Genomic DNA, 22,553 nt, shown 5'->3' with positions numbered 1-22,553 from the left:
CCAAAAAATTGGATAAAAATGGTTCTAGTGCATGGATTTCCATGATTCCTTCAACGAAAGATTAAGAACACTCCAAAGAATCTTTTAAAACAAAAATCAACCCGATCTGAGCACTAGAAGTGGAGTTATGACCCAAGTTACCTCAGACTGTCTTTCCTATTGGACATGTTTTCCAAAAAATTGGATAAAAATGGTTCTAATGGATCGATTTCCATGATTTTTTCAATGGAAGCTTAAGAACACTCTAAAGAATCTTTTAAAACAAAAATCAACCCGATCTGAGCACTAGAAGTGGAGTTATGACCCAAGTTACCTCAGACTGTCTTTCCTCTTGGACATATTTTCCAAAAAATTGGATAAAAATGGTTCTAATGGATCGATTTCCATGATTTTTTCAATGGAAGCTTAAGAACACTCTAAAGAATCTTTTAAAACAAAAATCAACCCGATCTGAGCACTAGAAGTGGAGTTATGACCCAAGTTACCTCAGACTATCTTTCCTTTTGGACATGTTTTCCAAAAAATTGGATAAAAATGGTTCTAATGGATCGATTTCCATGATTTTTTCAATGGAAGCTTAAGAACACTCTAAAGAATCTTTTAAAACAAAAATCAACCCGATCTGAGCACTAGAAGTGGAGTTATGACCCAAGTTACCTCAGACTGTCTTTCCTCTTGGACATATTTTCCAAAAAACTGGATAAAAATGGTTCTAATGCATCGATTTCCATGATTTCTTCAACGGAAGCTTAAGAACAATGCAAAGAATCTTTTAAAACAAAAATCAACTCGATCTGAACACTAGAAGTGGAGTTATGACCCAAGTTACCTCAGACTATCTTTCCTTTTGGACATGTTTTCCAAAAAATTGGATAAAAATGGTTCTAATGGATCGATTTCCATGATTTTTTCAATGGAAGCTTAAGAACACTCTAAAGAATCTTTTAAAACAAAAATCAACCCGATCTGAGCACTAGAAGTGGAGTTATGACCCAAGTTACCTCAGACTGTCCTTCCTCTTGGACATATTTTCCAAAAAATTGGATAAAAATGGTTCTAATGGATCGATTTCCATGATTTTTTCAATGGAAGCTTAAGAACACTCTAAAGAATCTTTTAAAACAAAAATCAACCCGATCTGAGCACTAGAAGTGGAGTTATGACCCAAGTTACCTCAGACTGTGTTTCCTCTTGGACATGTTTTTCCAAAAAATTGGATAAAAATGGTTCTAATGGATCGATTTCCATGATTCCTTCAATGGAAGCTTAAGAACACTCTAAAGAATCTTTTAAAACAAAAATCAACTCGATCTGAGAACTAGAAATAAAGTTATGACCCAAGTTACCTCAGACTATCTTTCCTATTGGACATGTTTTCCAAAAAACTGGATAAAAATGGTTCTAATGCATCGATTTCGATGATTTCTTCAACGAAAGCTTAAGAACACTTTAAAGAATCTTTTAAAACAAAAATCAACCCGATCTGTGCACTAGAAGTGGAGTTATGACCCAAGTTACCTCAGACTGTCTTTCCTATTGGACATATTTTCCAAAAAACTGGATAAAAATGGTTCTAGTGCATGGATTTCCATGATTCCTTCAACGAAAGATTAAGAACACTCCAAAGAATCTTTTAAAACAAAAATCAACTCGATCTGAACACTAGAAGTGGAGTTATGACCCAAGTTACCTCAGACTGTCTTTGCTCTTGGACATGTTTTTCCAAAAAATTGGATAAAAATGGTTCTAGTGCATGGATTTCCATGATTCCTTCAACGAAAGATTAAGAACACTCCAAAGAATCTTTTAAGATAAAAATCAACCCAATCTGAGCACTAGAAGTGGAGTTATGACCCAAGTTACCTCAGACTGTCTTTCTTATTGGACATGTTTTCCAAAAAATTGGATAAAAATGGTTCTAATGGATCGATTTTCATGATTTCTTCAATGAAAGCTTAAGAACACTCTAAAGAATCTTTTAAAACAAAAATCAACTCGATCTGAGCACTAGAAGTGGAGTTATGACCCAAGTTACCTCAGACTGTCTTTCCTCTTGGACATGTTTTCCAAAAAACTGGATAAAAATGGTTCTAGTGCATGGATTTCCATGATTCCTTCAATGGAAGCTTAAGAACACTCTAAAGAATCTTTTAAAACAAAAATCAACTCGATCTGAGAACTAGAAATAAAGTTATGACCCAAGTTACCTCAGACTGTCTTTCCTATTGGACATATTTTCCAAAAAACTGGATAAAAATGGTTCTAGTGCATGGATTTCCATGATTCCTTCAACGAAAGATTAAGAACACTCCAAAGAATCTTTTAAAACAAAAATCAACTCGATCTGAACACTAGAAGTGGAGTTATGACCCAAGTTACCTCAGACTGTCTTTGCTCTTGGACATGTTTTTCCAAAAAATTGGATAAAAATGGTTCTAGTGCATGGATTTCCATGATTCCTTCAACGAAAGATTAAGAACACTCCAAAGAATCTTTTAAAACAAAAATCAACTCGATCTGAACACTAGAAGTGGAGTTATGACCCAAGTTACCTCAGACTGTCTTTCCTATTGGACATATTTTCCAAAAAACTGGATAAAAATGGTTCTAGTGCATGGATTTCCATGATTCCTTCAACGAAAGATTAAGAACACTCCAAAGAATCTTTTAAAACAAAAATCAACTCGATCTGAACACTAGAAGTGGAGTTATGACCCAAGTTACCTCAGACTGTCTTTCCTATTGGACATGTTTTTCCAAAAAATTGGATAAAAATGGTTCTAGTGCATGGATTTCCATGATTCCTTCAACGAAAGATTAAGAACACTCCAAAGAATCTTTTAAAACAAAAATCAACTCGATCTGAACACTAGAAGTGGAGTTATGACCCAAGTTACCTCAGACTGTCTTTGCTCTTGGACATGTTTTTCCAAAAAATTGGATAAAAATGGTTCTAGTGCATGGATTTCCATGATTCCTTCAACGAAAGATTAAGAACACTCCAAAGAATCTTTTAAAACAAAAATCAACTCGATCTGAACACTAGAAGTGGAGTTATGACCCAAGTTACCTCAGACTGTCTTTCCTATTGGACATATTTTCCAAAAAACTGGATAAAAATGGTTCTAGTGCATGGATTTCCATGATTCCTTCAACGAAAGATTAAGAACACTCCAAAGAATCTTTTAAAACAAAAATCAACTCGATCTGAACACTAGAAGTGGAGTTATGACCCAAGTTACCTCAGACTGTCTTTCCTATTGGACATGTTTTTCCAAAAAATTGGATAAAAATGGTTCTAGTGCATGGATTTCCATGATTCCTTCAACGAAAGATTAAGAACACTCCAAAGAATCTTTTAAAACAAAAATCAACTCGATCTGAACACTAGAAGTGGAGTTATGACCCAAGTTACCTCAGACTGTCTTTCCTATTGGACATATTTTCCAAAAAACTGGATAAAAATGGTTCTAGTGCATGGATTTCCATGATTCCTTCAATGGAAGCTTAAGAACACTCTAAAGAATCTTTTAAAACAAAAATCAACTCGATCTGAGAACTAGAAGTAAAGTTATGACCCAAGTTACCTCAGACTATCTTTCCTATTGGACATGTTTTCCAAAAAACTGGATAAAAATGGTTCTAATGCATCGATTTTCATGATTTCTTCAACGGAAGCTTAAGAACAATGCAAAGAATCTTTTAAAACAAAAATCAACTCGATCTGAACACTAGAAGTGGAGTTATGACCCAAGTTACCTCAGACTGTCTTTCCTCTTGGACATGTTTTCCAAAAAACTGGATAAAAATGGTTCTAATGCATCGATTTCGATGATTTCTTCAACGAAAGCTTAAGAACACTTTAAAGAATCTTTTAAAACAAAAATCAACCCGATCTGTGCACTAGAAGTGGAGTTATGACCCAAGTTACCTCAGACTGTCTTTCCTCTTGGACATGTTTTCCAAAAAATTGGATAAAAATGGTTCTAGTGCATCGATTTCCATGATTTCTTCAATGAGAGCTTAAGAACACTCCAAAGAATCTTTTAAAACAAAAATCAACTCGATCTGAACACTAGAAGTGGAGTTATGACCCAAGTTACCTCAGACTGTCTTTCCTATTGGACATATTTTCCAAAAAACTGGATAAAAATGGTTCTAGTGCATGGATTTCCATGATTCCTTCAATGGAAGCTTAAGAACACTCTAAAGAATCTTTTAAAACAAAAATCAACTCGATCTGAGAACTAGAAGTAAAGTTATGACCCAAGTTACCTCAGACTATCTTTCCTATTGGACATGTTTTCCAAAAAACTGGATAAAAATGGTTCTAATGCATCGATTTTCATGATTTCTTCAACGGAAGCTTAAGAACAATGCAAAGAATCTTTTAAAACAAAAATCAACTCGATCTGAACACTAGAAGTGGAGTTATGACCCAAGTTACCTCAGACTGTCTTTCCTCTTGGACATGTTTTCCAAAAAATTGGATAAAAATGGTTCTAGTGCATCGATTTCCATGATTTCTTCAATGAGAGCTTAAGAACACTCCAAAGAATCTTTTAAGATAAAAATCAACCCAATCTGAGCACTAGAAGTGGAGTTATGACCCAAGTTACCTCAGACTGTCTTTCTTATTGGACATGTTTTCCAAAAAATTGGATAAAAATGGTTCTAATGGATCGATTTTCATGATTTCTTCAATGAAAGCTTAAGAACACTCTAAAGAATCTTTTAAAACAAAAATCAACTCGATCTGAGCACTAGAAGTGGAGTTATGACCCAAGTTACCTCAGACTGTCTTTCCTCTTGGACATGTTTTCCAAAAAACTGGATAAAAATGGTTCTAGTGCATGGATTTCCATGATTCCTTCAATGGAAGCTTAAGAACACTCTAAAGAATCTTTTAAAACAAAAATCAACTCGATCTGAGAACTAGAAATAAAGTTATGACCCAAGTTACCTCAGACTATCTTTCCTGTTGGACATGTTTTCCAAAAAACTGGATAAAAATGGTTCTAATGGATCGATTTCGATGATTTCTTCAACGAAAGCTTAAGAACACTTTAAAGAATCTTTTAAAACAAAAATCAACCCGATCTGTGCACTAGAAGTGGAGTTATGACCCAAGTTACCTCAGACTGTCTTTCCTATTGGACATATTTTCCAAAAAACTGGATAAAAATGGTTCTAATGGATCGATTTCCATGATTCCTTCAACGAAAGCTTAAGAACACTCTAAAGAATCTTTTAAAATAAAAATCAACCCGATCTGAGCACTAGAAGTGGAGTTATGACCCAAGTTACCTCAGACTGTCTTTCCTCTTGGACATGTTTTCCAAAAAACTGGATAAAAATGGTTCTAATGGATCGATTTCGATGATTTCTTCAACGAAAGCTTAAGAACACTTTAAAGAATCTTTTAAAACAAAAATCAACCCGATCTGTGCACTAGAAGTGGAGTTATGACCCAAGTTACCTCAGACTGTCTTTCCTCTTGGACATGTTTTCCAAAAAATTGGATAAAAATGGTTCTAGTGCATCGATTTCCATGATTTCTTCAATGAGAGCTTAAGAACACTCCAAAGAATCTTTTAAGATAAAAATCAACCCAATCTGAGCACTAGAAGTGGAGTTATGACCCAAGTTACCTCAGACTGTCTTTCTTATTGGACATGTTTTCCAAAAAATTGGATAAAAATGGTTCTAATGGATCGATTTTCATGATTTCTTCAATGAAAGCTTAAGAACACTCTAAAGAATCTTTTAAAACAAAAATCAACTCGATCTGAGCACTAGAAGTGGAGTTATGACCCAAGTTACCTCAGACTGTCTTTCCTCTTGGACATGTTTTCCAAAAAACTGGATAAAAATGGTTCTAGTGCATGGATTTCCATGATTCCTTCAATGGAAGCTTAAGAACACTCTAAAGAATCTTTTAAAACAAAAATCAACTCGATCTGAGAACTAGAAATAAAGTTATGACCCAAGTTACCTCAGACTATCTTTCCTGTTGGACATGTTTTCCAAAAAACTGGATAAAAATGGTTCTAATGGATCGATTTCGATGATTTCTTCAACGAAAGCTTAAGAACACTCCAAAGAATCTTTTAAGATAAAAATCAACCCAATCTGAGCACTAGAAGTGGAGTTATGACCCAAGTTACCTCAGACTGTCTTTCTTATTGGACATGTTTTCCAAAAAATTGGATAAAAATGGTTCTAGTGCATGGATTTCCATGATTCCTTCAATGGAAGCTTAAGAACACTCTAAAGAATCTTTTAAAACAAAAATCAACTCGATCTGAGAACTAGAAATAAAGTTATGACCCAAGTTACCTCAGACTATCTTTCCTGTTGGACATGTTTTCCAAAAAACTGGATAAAAATGGTTCTAATGGATCGATTTCGATGATTTCTTCAACGAAAGCTTAAGAACACTCCAAAGAATCTTTTAAGATAAAAATCAACCCGATCTGAGCACTAGAAGTGGAGTTATGACCCAAGTTACCTCAGACTGTCTTTCCTCTTGGACATGTTTTCCAAAAAACTGGATAAAAATGGTTCTAATGGATCGATTTCGATGATTTCTTCAACGAAAGCTTAAGAACACTTTAAAGAATCTTTTAAAACAAAAATCAACTCGATCTGAACACTAGAAGTGGAGTTATGACCCAAGTTACCTCAGACTGTCTTTGCTCTTGGACATGTTTTTCCAAAAAATTGGATAAAAATGGTTCTAGTGCATGGATTTCCATGATTCCTTCAACGAAAGATTAAGAACACTCCAAAGAATCTTTTAAGATAAAAATCAACCCAATCTGAGCACTAGAAGTGGAGTTATGACCCAAGTTACCTCAGACTGTCTTTCTTATTGGACATGTTTTCCAAAAAATTGGATAAAAATGGTTCTAATGGATCGATTTTCATGATTTCTTCAATGAAAGCTTAAGAACACTCTAAAGAATCTTTTAAAACAAAAATCAACTCGATCTGAGCACTAGAAGTGGAGTTATGACCCAAGTTACCTCAGACTGTCTTTCCTCTTGGACATGTTTTCCAAAAAACTGGATAAAAATGGTTCTAGTGCATGGATTTCCATGATTCCTTCAATGGAAGCTTAAGAACACTCTAAAGAATCTTTTAAAACAAAAATCAACTCGATCTGAGAACTAGAAGTAAAGTTATGACCCAAGTTACCTCAGACTATCTTTCCTATTGGACATGTTTTCCAAAAAACTGGATAAAAATGGTTCTAATGCATCGATTTTCATGATTTCTTCAATGAAAGCTTAAGAACACTCCAAAGAATCTTTTAAATCAAAAATCAACTCGTTCTGAGCACTAGAAGTGGAGTTATGACCCAAGTTACCTCAGACTGTCTTTCTTATTGGACATGTTTTCCAAAAAATTGGATAAAAATGGTTCTAGTGCATCGATTTCCATGATTTCTTCAATGAGAGCTTAAGAACACTCCAAAGAATCTTTTAAGATAAAAATCAACCCAATCTGAGCACTAGAAGTGGAGTTATGACCCAAGTTACCTCAGACTGTCTTTCCTCTTGGACATGTTTTTCCAAAAAACTGGATAAAAATGGTTCTAATGGATCGATTTCCATGATTCCTTCAATGGAAGCTTAAGAACACTTTAAAGAATCTTTTAAAACAAAAATCAACCCGATCTGAGCACTAGAAGTGGAGTTATGACCCAAGTTACCTCAGACTGTCTTTGCTCTTGGACATGTTTTCCAAAAAATTGGATAAAAATGGTTCTAATGGATCGATTTCCATGATTCCTTCAATGAAAGCTTAAGAACACTTCAAAGAATCTTTTAAAACAAAAATCAACTCGATCTGAGCACTAGAAGTGGAGTTATGACCCAAGTTACCTCAGACTGTCTTTGCTCTTTTACATGCTTTCCTATTTATTTCCGTTATTATTTTTATATTGTTTATTTATTTATTTATTTTTCAAATTCAACAGTTACCTCTGCCCCTCTCGCACCTCTCGGTGACGAACGACATCCACAGTTTGGCAAACTGGACCATGCTGTAGATCAGTTTCGCCCTATAGTCGGTCGGTACCCCGTCGGCCATTTCTTTGTAGAACTGACGAAAAAAAAAAGAAGAAGAAAATCATCATTAATTTGACATTTGACAATTGTGACATTTGACAGTTGTGACATTTGACAATCGTTGTACCTCGAAACCGAACCGGTAGATCTGCATCAGGATTTCCCTGATGCGGGAACAGAGGGCGTGACGGTCGCTCTCGTCGAAATAATCCGCCCTCACGTAGTTGAAGAAACTCTGCACCTTCGCAATGGCGGTCGGGATGATGCACTTGAAGGCCACGATGCAGTTCTGGAAAGTCGGACGTCAGTTAATTGCTCCAGTGTTTATTGTAAAATCACACGAGAAGTCGTCAATTGTCTTCTCACCTTCAAGGACTTGAACCCGTCGGTGTTCGAAGGTCGACACTTGGCCGTGAGCAGTTTCGCGAACGCCATCGTCTTCATGCTCATCTCCCGCTCGTCGTTGAAGATGCTCTGCAACTCCCTGCACACGTTGAACAACGTTTGTCTGCAAAAAAACACCCCCCCACCACCCCCACCCTTACATTAGTACCAAAAAACAAACGAACGAGGTGCTCCACTCACTTCAAAGTACCCCTGCCCTCCTCGCCGATGGTCACCAGGAACCCGTCCACTTTCTTCATTAGCCGGTCGGCGATCCGTTCCAATATGCGACTCAATATGGCGACGTACTTGTCGGACAACAATTCGCCGCCACCCTCGATGTGTTTGATGACCCCCAGGGAGAACCGGAACTCCTCCTCCAGCAGGTTCTTCTGGAAGGTGTCGTGGTGCAGCAGCACCCACTGCTCCAGGTACCCCAGGTAGTCCCTGAAGACGGCCAGCAGACAGTTCGAGAAGTCGTCGAGGGTTTTGGTGTGGGCGGGGGGGAGGCGGTGCTCGTGCCCGAACGTCTTCAGGTACCGGTCGACGCGGTCCCGTTCGGTCACCGCGACCCGGAGACCTGCGGGAGTTGCGACGAGTTTGAGACGAAGAGAGAGAGAGGAAGAGAGGGAGAAAAGAGAAAGAAAAAGAGAGAGAGAGAGAGAAAAAAAGGGGAAAGAAAGGGAGAGACAGAAAAGGAATAGAGAGCAGAGAGAAATAGAGAGAGAGAGAAAAGAAAAGAGAGTCCAATAAAAAAGGAAAAAGGGAGCGAGTGATAAAGAGAGTAAAAAAAGAGGGAAAAACAATGAAAGAGAGAGACGAAGAGAGGCAGAGAGAAAGCTGAAAGAAAGAAACGGAAAGAGAGACAAAGAGGGTAAAAAAGAGGGAGAGAAAAAAGGAAAAAGGGAAATACTATTTTGAAAAACAGTGATTTTTCATTGGAATCTCTTATTGGTAAAGTATGTGGGGTGGGTGGGGGGTGTAAGGGTAGTTTTTTGGAAAAAGACTAAAAAAGACTTCAGACTACTCAATAAATCAAGAATTTTTAAATTTGGACTACTACAACCCGAGATATTCACTTGTCAATAAGAGACAAATTATTTTCTCTCTTACAGGCACTCCTGGACTAAGAATTCCATTATCTTGACTTCTAGTCAACGCATTTTAGTAATTTTTTCAAAAAAGACTAAAAAAGACTTCAAACTAGTCCACAAATCAAGAATTTCTAAATTTGGACTACTAGAACCCGAGATATTCACTTGCCAATAAGGGACAAATTATTTTCCTCCTTACAGGCACTCCTGGACTAAGAATTCCAATATCTTGACTTCTAGTCAACGGATTTTAGTGATTTTTTCAAAAAAGACTAAAAAAGACCTCAGACTACTCAATAAATCAAGAATTTCTAAATTTGGACTACTAGAACCCGAGATATTCACTTTCCAATAAGGGACAAATTATTTTCCTCCTTACAGGCACTCCTGGACTAAGAATTCCATTGTCTTGACTTCTAGTCAACGGATTTTATTGATTTTTTCAAAAAAGACTAAAAAGACTTCAGACTACTCAACAAATCAAGAATTTCTAAATTTGGACTACTAGAACCCGAGATATTCACTTGCCAATGAGAGGCAATTTATTTTCCTCCTTACAGGCACTCCTGGACTAAGAATTCCATTATCTTGACTTCTAGTCAACGCATTTTAGTGATTTTTTCAAAAAAGACTAAAAAGACTTCAGACTAGTCAACAAATCAAGAATTTCTAAATTTGGACTACTAGAACCCGAGATATTCACTTGCCAATAAGGGACAAATTATTTTCCTCCTTACAGGCACTCCTGGACTAAAAATTCCATTATCTTGACTTCTAGTCAACGCATTTTAGTGATTTTTTCAAAAAAGACTAAAAAGACTTCAGACTAGTCAACAAATCAAGAATTTCCAAATTTGGACTACTACAACCCGAGATATTCACTTTTCAATAGGGGACAAATTATTTTCCTCCTTACAGGCACTCCTGGACTTAGAATTCCAATATCTTGACTTCTAATGGTCGGATTTCAATGATTTTTTCAAAAAAGACTAAAAAGACTTCAGACTACTCAACAAATCAAGAATTTCTATATTTGGACTACTAGAACCCGAGATATTCACTTGCCAATGAGAGACAAATTATTTTCTCTCTTACAGGCACTCCTGGACTAAGAATTCCAATATCTTGACTTCTAGTCTACGCATTTTAGTGATTTTTTCAAAAAAGACTAAAAAGTCTTCAGACTAGTCAATAAATCAAGAATTTCCAAATTTGGACTACTAGAACCCAAGATATTCACTTTCCAATAAGAGACAAATTATTTTGTCCCTTACAGGCACTCCTGGACTAGGAATTCCATTATCTTGACTTCTAGTCAACAGATTTTAGTGATTTTTTCAAAAAATACTAAAAAGGCTTCAGACTACTCAATAAATCAAGAATTTCTAAATTTGGACTACTACAACCCGAGATATTCACTTTTCAATAAGGGACAAATTATATGCCTCCTTCATTCCTTCCCTCTTTTCAATCCTCTTCATTTAAACCTTTCTCCTTCATTCTTCTGTTGTTCCTGGACTCCTGAAGGCATTTCCTGGTTGTTCCAGAAAATTAAGACTTAATTTCCTTATTATTCCAGTAATTCGAGACCATTTTCTCCCTATTTTCCAGGCTTCATTTCCGGTCTCTTTATTTGAACCATTTTGGAATAATAGGGAATGAATTAAAGTAAAAAATAAAAATTAAATAATAATAATTAATAATAATAATTAATTAATTAAATAAAAATTAAAATTAAAGTCATTCAGTCCAGAAACACCAGGGGAAACGGAGGCAAATGCCTGGAAAAAGGTTTAAATAAAGAGAAGGTAAGTTCCTAAAAAACCGGGAAGAAATAACCTCAAATTCCTGGAACAAACAAGAAACGCCTGAAAGGAACCAGGAAGGTTAGAAACAAGAACAAGAACACGTTTTTTCAGCCCCGTCTCCCTCCCACTCCACTCTCGGACCGTTCAGTCCTCCCTCGGACCTTTTAAACATAACAACACACACAAACTCGTAGTACCAAAAAAGCCCGCAGATGGCGCCGACTGACTTTTGAAGTTTTTTACCTTCTTTCAGTTCCCGCATCAGTTGTCGGACGCTGAGGGGCGAGGGGTTCTGCGGTTTCTGTTCGAGTCGCATGCGCAGGTACTCGTTGATCACCTCGGACGGTACCGCGGCGAGAAACAGGAAAATCGCGCGGTACGACGGCAGGCGCAGCTGGTCGGCCTCGGGGCTCCACGCGCCGTAACGCACCAGCTCCTCTTCCTGCGTCCGGCAGACGACCTAAGTAAAGGGGGGGGTTCCAGGGCGGGGCATGAGAGGACAGTTTTTGCTATTTATCTAACGTCGTATATACGTGTATCATATACTATTCGGTTTATAAAAGGGGGAGATTGCTACCGACAACTGAAATATTTGATGAAATTCTTTAGATGAAATCATTGGTTCAACAGTCTGTTATTTAACCAACTTTAAACAGTCATAAAAAATTTAAATCAAGAGCAATTTACTTGAAACTTCGTGCTATCATTAAGAGATCTATCGCTAATAAATGAGAGAAGGTTGCAAGTTAATTGGTCTACTACTTTTTAAGTTATAAATTTTTTAGTAAAAACAGTCCGAAAATTATTTTAATTCAACTTTAAAAATTCATAAAAAATTCACATCAAGAGCAATTTACTTGAAACTTCGTGTGATCATTAAGAGATCTATCGCTAATAGATGAGAGAAGATTGCAAGTTAATTGGTCCATTATTTGCTAAGTTATCAATTTTTTACCAAAAACAGTCCAAAAATTATTTTAATTCAACTTTAAAAATTCATAAGAAATTCACATCAAGAGCAATTTACTTAAAACTTCGTGTGATCATTAAGAAATCTATGGCTAATATACGAGAGAAGATTGCAAGTTAATTGGTCTACTACTTTTTAAGTTATAAATTTTTTACCAAAAACAGTCCAAAAATTAATTTAATTCAACTTTAAAAATTTATAAAAAATTCAAATCAAGGGCAATTTACTTGAAATTTCGTGTGATCATTAAGAGATCTATTGCTAATAAATGAGAGAAGATTGCAAGTTAATTGGTCTAATACTTTTTAAATTATAAATTTTTTACCAAAAACAGTCCAAAAATTATTTTAATTCAACTTTAAAAATTCATAAAAAATTCAAATCAAGAGCAATTTACTTGAAACTTCGTGTGATCATTGAGAGATCTATCGCTAATAAATAAGAGAAGATTGCAAGTTAATTGGTCCATTATTTGCTAAGTTATCAATTTTTTACCAAAAACAGTCCAAAAATTATTTTAATTCAACTTTAAAAATTCATAAGAAATTCACATCAAGAGCAATTTACTTAAAACTTCGTGTGATCATTAAGAAATCTATGGCTAATATACGAGAGAAGATTGCAAGTTAATTGGTCTACTACTTTTTAAGTTATAAATTTTTTAGTAAAAACAGTCCAAAAATTATTTTAATTCAACTTTAAAAATTCATAAAAAATTCAGATCAAGAGCAATTTACTTAAAACTTCGTGTGATCATTAAGAGATCTATCGCTAATAGATGAGAGAAGATTGCAAGTTAATTGGTCCATTATTTGCTAAGTTATCAATTTTTTACCAAAAACAGTCCAAAAATTATTTTAATTCAACTTTAAAAATTCATAAAAAATTCAAATCAAGAGCAATTTACTTGAAACTTCGTGCGATCATTAAGAGATCTATCGCTAATAAATGAGAGAAGATTGCAAGTTAATTGGTCTACTACTTTTTAAGTTATAAATTTTTTAGTAAAAACAGTCCAAAAATTATTTTAATTCAACTTTAAAAATTCATAAAAAATTCAAATCAAGAGCAATTTACTTGAAACTTCGTGTGATCATTAAGAGATCTATCGCTAATAGATGAGAGAAGATTGCAAGTTAATTGGTCCATTATTTGCTAAGTTATCAATTTTTTACCAAAAACAGTCCAAAAATTATTTTAATTCAACTTTAAAAATTCATAAATAATTCAAATCAAGAGCAATTTACTTGAAACCTTGTGTGATTATTAAGAGATTTATGGCTAATAAATGAGAGAAGATTGCAAGTTAATTGGTCTACTACTTTTTAAGTTATAAATTTTTTACCAAAAACAGTCCAAAAATTATTTTAATTCAACTTTAAAAATTCATAAAAAATTCACATCAAGAGCAATTTACTTAAAACTTCGTGTGATCATTAAGAGATCTATCGCTAATAGATGAGAGAAGATTGCAAGTTAATTGGTCTACTACTTTTTAAGTTATAAATTTTTTACCAAAAACAGTCCAAAAATTATTTTAATTCAACTTTAAAAATTCATAAAAAATTCAGATCAAGAGCAATTTACTTGAAACTTCGTGTGATCATTAAGAGATCTATGGCTAATAAATGAAAGAAGATTGCAAGTTAATTGGTCTACTACTTTTTAAGTTATAAATTTTTTAGTAAAAACAGTCCAAAAATTATTTTAATTCAACTTTAAAAATTCATAAGAAATTCAAATCAAGAGCAATTTACTTGAAACTTCGTGTGATCATTAAGAGATCTATCGCTAATAGATGAGAGAAAATTGCAAGTTAATTGGTCCATTATTTGCTAAGTTATCAATTTTTTACCAAAAACAGTCCAAAAATTATTTTAATTCAACTTTAAAAATTCATAAAAAATTCAAATCAAGAGCAATTTACTTGAAACTTCGTGTGATTATTAAGAGATCTATTGCTAATAAATGAAAGAAGATTGCAAGTTAATTGGTCTACTACTTTTTAAGTTATACATTTTTTAGTAAAAACAGTCCGAAAATTATTTTATTTCAGCTTTAAAAATTCATAAAAAATTCAGATCAAGAGCAATTTACTTGAAACTTCGTGTGATCATTAAGAGATCTATTGCTAATAAATGAGAGAAGATTGCAAGTCAATTGGTCTACTACTTTTTAAGTTATACATTTTTTACCAAAAACAGTCCAAAAATTATTTTAATTCAACTTTAAAAATTCATAAAAAATTCAAATCAAGAGCAATTTACTTGAAACTTCGTGCGAGTACAATTTATCCGATATTTATCGTTTAAGTTCAACCAAAAATAAACGTTTATTAAACCTTAATACAACGCGGTTTGTTTGTTTGGGACGGTACCACTAACTCACCTGCGAGAATATTTCGGCGTCCTCCGGCTTGGCTAAGGTCAGATTGACTTTGTCCAAAACGTTCACGTGCATCGACTCGAGGAAACTGAGACTTTTGTACAGTGCGCGGGTCTTGAGGATGTTCTCTATGTAGCGCCGGTAGGGGGACACGTTGTTCTGGTCCTTTTTGGTGATCAGCAGGGCTACGAATGGGGATAGTGACACAAAACTCACTGTAACTCAGTGAGTTCCTAACTCACAAAAATCGTTCGCATATCAAAAGGTTCAGAAAAGAATGCACTAACTTTTAGTGAAAACCCCATAAAGATATCTTGAACAGTTTTCAAGTTATCCTGCCTAGAACATATGTTTGCAAGTAATGACTACCCTGTGAAACAAAAACCGCTGTAACTCAACAACTATTGGAGCTAAAATTACGTTTTATATACTAAAATGATCCTCAGAAACCCCTTTATAATCTGTACTATAAACTGTGTTATTAGATTGGAGGTTAATGGCAAAACCAGCTGTTATTCATGCATATTATTTTGAAAAACAGTGATTTTTCTAGGAATTTCTTACTGGTAAAGTATGTGGGGTGGGTGGGGGGTGTAAGGGTAGTTTTTATGAAAAACAGTTGTTTTTTGTAAAAGATAAAAACCATTTTTCTAAAAAAACTACCCTTACACCCCCCACCCACCCCACATACTTTACCAGTAAGAAGTTCCTATGAAAAATCACTAGTTTTTATCCATATTATCCAATGTAATAACACGGTTTATTTATTTAAATATTTGAATGTTATTAAATTAAATATTGCATTTATTTTTTTTGCAAAAACTTTGTTTATTATCAAAATAATCCTTAGCTTCCCCCATTCACCACAAAAAAAGTTTAAACATTTCTGGTTTATTTTTTGGACCTTGACTCACAAAACCCACTATAACTCAGTGAGTTGTCAACTCACAAAAATCGTTCGCATATCAAAATGTTCAGAAGAGAACGCACTAACTTTTAGTGAAAACCCCATAAAGATACCTTGAATAGTTTTCAAATTATCCTGCTCAGAACATATGTCTGCAAAAAATGACTATCCTGAAAACAAAAACCGCTATAACTCAACAACCACTCAAGCTAAAATTACGTTTTATATACCAAAATGATCCTCAAGAATCCTCTTATAATATGTACAATAAACTGTGTTATTAGATTGGATATTAATGATAAAATCAGCTATTATTCATGGGTATTATTTTGGAAAACAGTGATTTTTCATAGGAATTTCCTACTGGTAAAGTATGTGGGGTGGGTGGGGGGCTAAGGGTAGTTTTCTTAAAAAATGGTTTTTATCTTTTACAAAAAGAACCGTTTTTCTTAAAAACTACCCCTACAACCCCCCACCCACCCCACATACTTTACCAGTAGGAAATTCCTATGAAAAATCACTGTTTTTCATCCATATTATCCAATCTAATACCGCTGTTTGTATATTCAATATTTGAGTGTTAATAAATTGATTATTGCATTTATTTTTTTGCAAAAACGTTGTTTTTTATCAAAATAATCCTTACCTTTCTCCTCCACCTACCCCAAAAAAAAAGTTGTAACATTTCTGGTTCACTTTTTGGACCTTGACTCATAAAACTCACTATAACTCAGTGAGTTCTTAACTCACAAAAATGCTTCGCATATCAAAACGATCAGAAAAGAACGCACTAACTTTTAGTGAAAACCCCATAAAGATACCTTAAATAGTTTTCAAATTATCCTGCTTAGAACATATGTTTGCAAAACATGACTACCCTCTGAAACAAAAACCGCTATAACTCAACAACCACTCGAGCTAAAATTACGTTTTATATACCAAAATGATCCTCAAAAACCCCGTTACATAACAAAACCATTAATAATAATGTTCATCAATAAAAATCAACTCACCCAGGGGCACGATATTGTAAATGTCATTCTTGATCATCGAACAGACGCTGATCTCACCCACCGAGGACGTGACGCTGTTGTTGCTGTCCGTGGACGATCCATTGGCTTCGTCGGACATCACCGGCCAACTGCCCGGTTTCGCCTCCAAACATAAAACGAGCCGCGCCAAACTGTTCACCGTCAATCGTTGCGTCTCGGTCATGTTGAACCAGAGCACGATCGCCTTCACCTTTAATCACATTTTTTTAAATAAATAAAAAGAGTCGAAAAATGACAATTGACGCACGCGCCATCACAGTTTGTCCCCACCGGTATATCGAGTTACCGCACGCAAGTTTGTCCTCCTGTCTGTGTATTATTAGGTTAGCGCCCTCTATATATGCGGGTGTTTTTTTAAGTGCGATCGTCAATAAGTCAATAATGGGGGATGGTGGAATTTAATTTATAAAAAATTAAAATAATGATCCGAATGGTTCCGTTACTATTATTATTATTATTTTAAAATGAATTTTTCTATTTTTTTTTTTTAATATAATGTGGACGACGTTTCGTCTTTTGCCGAACCGTCATCGCTATAAACGGATTTTTTAATTAAAAAGTTTATAAAAATTCGAATTTTTGGAACTGGATTTGGCGCAGTTGGCTGCGATAAACTGACTGAAGACAATACTATAAACGCTGTCATGAATGTGTTGTATGTTTTGTTAATATTGTAGTGCATGTTGTTAGTGATTGTATTAATAGTTTAAGCGATTATGGTTTATATATATAAAATTTTATGCAAAAAAAATTGTTTTTTTCTATAAACCTACCTTTGTCCCCCCCACCCACCCCACATTGTTTACCAGTAAGAAATTCTTTTGAAAAATCACTGTTTTCCAATATAATACGCATAAAAACACACTTTGTTTATTTAATTTTGATATAATTAAATATATGTATATTAATAAATATTTAATACAAAAATGATTTTTCATAGAAATTTCTTACTGGTAAAGTATGTGGGGTGGGTGGGGGGTGTAGGGGTAGTTTTTTTGAAAAACTATTTTTTCTTTTACAAAAATAACGTTTTTCAAAAAAAAACTACCCTTACCCCCCACCCACCCCATATACTTTACCAGTGGAAAATTCCCAAAAAATCACTATTTTTTCATATAGTAAGCCTAAAAAAACGACCCCTAACTAAAACAGCCCTGGTTACCTCAATTTTTCACCCAGATCGACGTTTTTACCCTCAAATCCATCCTCAGGAATCACACTATAATGGTGTGAAAGAATTATGTAAATATCTTAAGTAGTTTCTAAGTTATGAGCAAAAATGTCAGGTAATAATTTTGAAAACTTCAAATTTGGTGGCTTTAGAACCTTGATAGACAAAATTGCCTCTAATTCAAAAAGTTTTTGAGTTACATGCATTGTTCTCATATGAAATTGTTTGGTAAAAAATGGACTCTATTGCACTAAAACCCTTTTGAGGATACACCCATTAGTTCTTAAGATATTCTTAAGGAAAGTTAAAATGTCTTAATAAAAGTGGCAAAAAAAAGTACTCCAACCAAAACGGCTCTAATTATTTCAATTTTCAACCCAGACCAACGTTTTTACCTTCAAATCCATCCTCAGGAATCACACTATAATGGCGTGAAAGAATTATGTAAATATCTTAAGTAGTTTCCAAGTTATGACCAAAAATGTCTGATAATAATGTGGTTCTAAAGACTTCAAATTTGGTGGCTTTAGGACCTTGATGGACAAAATTATCTCTACGTGTATGAAAAGTATATTGTATCCTACACAATAGCGTATACGGAAAATCGCTTTTTTTAGTAATTATTTCGTGCAAAAAAACCGTTTTTTCATTAATACTACCATTAGCCCCCCACCCGCCCCACACTGCTTACCAGTAAAACATTACTTTCAAAAATCATTGTTTTCTTAATTAATATGCATAAAAACACACTTTGTTTATTTAATTTTGATATAATTATATATATGTATATTAATACATAATTTAATACAAAAACAGTGATTTTACAAAGGAATTTCTTACTGGGCAAATGTGTGGGGTGGGTGGGGGGGCAAGGGTTTTTTTTTTTTTTTGAAAAACTATATTAGTCATTTAAAAAAAAAAGTTTTTCAAAAAAAAATACCCTTACACCCCCCACCCACCCCATATACTTTACCAGTGAAAAATTCCCAAAAAATCACCATTTTTTCATCTGTAAGCCTAAAAAAACGACCCCTAACTAAAACAGCCCTAACTACCTCAATTTTTCACCTAAACTGACGTTTTTACCCTCAAATCCATCTTCAGGAATCACACTATAATGGTATGAAAGAATTATAGGAATATCTTAAGTAGTTTCCGAGTTATGACCAAAAATGTCTGATAAAAATGTGATTTTAAAAACTTCAAACTTCGTGGCTCTAAGACCTTGATGGACAAAATTGCCTGTAACTCAAAGGATCTTTGAGGTACAAGAACCGTTTTGGTACGGAATTGTTTGGGAAGAAACACACTTTCTTGCACTAAAACCCTTTTAATTCAATTCCAATTATTTCTCAAAATATTCACCAGAAAAGTGAGAATTTACTAAGGAAATTGATAAAAAAACATGCCTCAACCAAAAGTTCTAGAACTTTCGAAATTTTTTGTCTAGGTCGACGTTTTTACCCTCAAATCCATCCTCAAGAATCACATTATAATGGTGTGAAAAAACTATGAAAATATATTGATTTGTTTCCAAGTTATGACCAAAAATGTTGGAAAATTGATAAAAATCTGGTATGTCCAATAACATTGTAAAAAAAACGAAATTTAGTGCCTGGAATAATTAATTTATTTAAAAAAATGTGAGTTTTTTTTTTTAAATATTAATCCTTGTATATTTTAAACAAATTGACACACAAGTATACCGGTAGGGTCAACCAAATAGGTATATTATTAATACCTTTGCGATTTCATGCTAAATAAACACTATTATTATTAAACTATTGCACTCAAGGCTTTAGTTCGCCGTACCGGTATATTATGGGGCAAAGACAGTGGCGTACGGGGAGTATTTTATTTTTTTAATTTAGGGAATTTAAAAATTACTTAATTATTCCAGGCTTTCGGAGATGAAAGTTAGAATTAGCTAATGGAAGTAGCAAAAAAAAAACACCCCACCCAAAACAGTTCTGACTACCTTAATTTTTAACCTTGAAGGATGTTTTTACCCTCAAATCCATCCTCAGGAATCACACTATAATGACCTAAAAGAATCATGGGAATATCTTGAGTAGTTTTCAAGTTATGATCAAAAATGTCTGATCACTTCAAATTTGGTGGCTTTAGGACCTTGATGGACAAAATTGCCTCTAACTCAAAAAGTTTTTGAGGTACAAAAATCGTTCACATATTAAAAAGTTCACAGTAGAACGCATTAACTGTGAGTGAAAACCTCATTAACATGTCTTGAATAGTTTTTGAATTAACTCATATGGAACTTATGTTTGCAAGATATGATTGTCCTGGAATAATAAATTGCTGTAACTCAATAACTATTTAAGCTAAAATTGTGTTTTATGTACCAAAATGATCCTCAAAAACCCTCTTATAATCTGTATGATAAACTGTGTTATTAGATTGGACATTAATGACAGAATCAGTTATTATTCATGTATATTATTATGGAAAACAGTGATTTTTCATTGGAATTTCTTACTGGTAAAATATGTGGGGCGGGTGGGGGGTGTAAGGGTAGTTTTTGTGAAAAACGGTTTTTTTTATAAAATATGAAAACCATTTTTTAACAAAACTACCCTTACACCCCCCCACCCACCCCACATACTTTACCAGTAGGAAATTCCTATGAAAAATCACTGTTTTCCAAAATAATATGCATAAATAACAGCTGATTTTGTCATTAATATCCAATCTAATAACACAGTTTATTGTACAGATTATAAGAGGATTTCTGAGGATCATTTTGGTATATAAAACGTAATTTTAGCTCAAGTGGTTGTTGAGTTATAGCGGTTTTTGTTCACAGGATATTCATGTTTTAAGGACATATTATGTTCTAGACAGGATAATTAAAAAACTATTCAAGGCATTTTAATGGGGTTTTCACTCACAGTTAGTGCGTTCTACTGTGAACATTTTGATATGCGAACGATTTTTGTGAGTTTAGAACTCACTGAGTTAAAGTGAGTTTTATGAGTCAAGGTCCAAAAAGTGAACCAGAAATAGTAACACTTTTTTTGTTTGAGGTGAGTGGGGGGTAAGGGTTGTTTTAATAAAAACATTGAAACTATTAAAACTGACCTTCCATCTATCGATCCAATTAATTCCATTCTTTTTATAACTCTAAAAATAAAAGTCGAGACGGGTTAGGTCTGGCGGCCGAGGTGGCAATACACATCAAAAAGTGAATTATTTAATTTTTTTTTCAAATATTTTCTGCAAAAAAATCGTTTTTCATTAACGTCACCCTTACACCCCCCACCCACCCCACACACTTTACCAGTAAATAATTCTTCTGCAAAATCACCGTTTATATAAATATTTAGTATAAAAGCAACGTTTAAATTTTCTTAAATGCCGTAATTATCTCCCTTCTGTAAACAGTATAATATAGTATATAATACACGTATATTCTCCAGTTTAATAAACCTATATTTACCGATAATAATAATAATAATATATGATGTCCTGCTCGAGATGTAATTCCTTTAAAAGATCACTATACAACCCGGTTTAATCAAGTGGGGTGGACAAGTTTCGACTTATTTTACAAGGGGGGTTTGGTCCCGTAAGATGGCCGGCAAGATCTCCCGATCTAAACGTTTTAGATTAATTTTTATGGGAAACAAGTCAGAAAATTCATCCAAAAATAATTTGAAATACTTGGAAAATGACCCCAAAAATCCTGGAATAAATACAGAATTTATTCCAGGAGTGCCTGTGGAAAATTACGACCTCAAAAACTGAAAAGCTATTAAAACATTTAAATTAAAAGGGCAAAATAGTAAAAACCATAATTGCTTAAATTATTATTGAAATAACCGACAGTTCGTACTAGAATATTAAAAAAATGAATTATCAATCATCAAAATTCGAAACACCCCGTATATTCTATCGTATATCTATTACCGCACCCGCGATCATAGTTTGTCCCACCGGTATATCGAGTTACCGCACCCGGTTTGCCCCACCGGTATATCTAAGTTAACGCACACTCACCCTACTGACGAATTCCGGGCTGCAATACAAAGGGAACAGTTCGGAAAACGCCTTCGACGAAGGAAAAAGGGCCTCGGCTTCCTCGAGGCGCCTCATTAGCCCCTCGACCTCTCTCAGGGCGTCGTTCTGCGCCTCGACGCACGAAGAACAAAAAACGGAATTACACCCCCCGGGACAATCGACGACCTCCTCTACGCCACTGTCGCTGTTTTGGGTGCCGTACGTCTTGCAACGTCTATAAAGGAGAGGGTAAAATGGATCAAGATCGAGAAGGACCGCGAGTCAATTGCGCACGCACCTCTCGAAGCGATAGTTCATGATGTCGTCCAAAAGGGGTTCGACCGACTCCCGTTGGGTGCACAGGTGGTCGTCCTCCTCGATGGGGGTGCGGTCCGCGTGGTACGCCTGAAGTTCCAGCCAGATGAGGTCCTTGAATTCGGTCTGCCACAGGGACTCTTCCCTGCTCATCTATTATAGACGAGGGGGGGTGATGTGAAATGAGAAAAATCTAATTCGGGTTTTCGGTGATTTTCGCGAAAACCGTTGGGATTTTGGAGGTTTTTTTTTAGCATCGGGTTCCGAATTAAATATAGAACGAATCGTAAAGAATGACTTTTAGCTCTAAAAGGGACAATAAGAGAGTTATCGAGGGTTTTTTGAAAAATTTTTTTTTTGAATTTTTTTTTTTTT

General features: G+C 34.6%; 1 protein-coding gene across 22 annotated transcripts in view; it reads right to left on the bottom strand.

The window, feature by feature from the left end:
• LOC126747969 (mitogen-activated protein kinase kinase kinase 4) overlaps positions 1-22,553 on the bottom strand; it is a 58,431-nt gene that overhangs the window by 31,547 nt on the left and 4,331 nt on the right. For all 22 annotated transcript variants that reach the window (XR_007664547.1, XR_007664546.1, XR_007664548.1 and 19 more), the window contains exons 6-14: positions 22,162-22,331; positions 21,864-22,098; positions 16,637-16,865; positions 14,720-14,901; positions 11,605-11,821; positions 8,661-9,039; positions 8,442-8,583; positions 8,203-8,364; positions 7,989-8,109 (exon numbers count right to left, since the gene is read on the bottom strand). Coding sequence is in view for 4 of the 22 variants with exons in the window: in XM_050456946.1 (XP_050312903.1) it covers positions 7,989-8,109; positions 8,203-8,364; positions 8,442-8,583; positions 8,661-9,039; positions 11,605-11,821; positions 14,720-14,901; positions 16,637-16,865; positions 21,864-22,098; positions 22,162-22,331 (1,837 nt within the window). In the remaining 18 variants the exon portion in view is untranslated. The remainder of the gene's footprint in view (positions 1-7,988; positions 8,110-8,202; positions 8,365-8,441; positions 8,584-8,660; positions 9,040-11,604; positions 11,822-14,719; positions 14,902-16,636; positions 16,866-21,863; positions 22,099-22,161; positions 22,332-22,553) is intronic.

This window comes from Anthonomus grandis, chromosome 20 (assembly GCF_022605725.1).
Source record: "Anthonomus grandis grandis chromosome 20, icAntGran1.3, whole genome shotgun sequence".
In the NCBI taxonomy this organism is placed as follows: domain Eukaryota; kingdom Metazoa; phylum Arthropoda; class Insecta; order Coleoptera; family Curculionidae; genus Anthonomus; species Anthonomus grandis.
The sequence above is the reverse complement of the archived record's forward strand: the minus strand, read 5'-3'. Positions and strand labels throughout refer to the sequence as shown.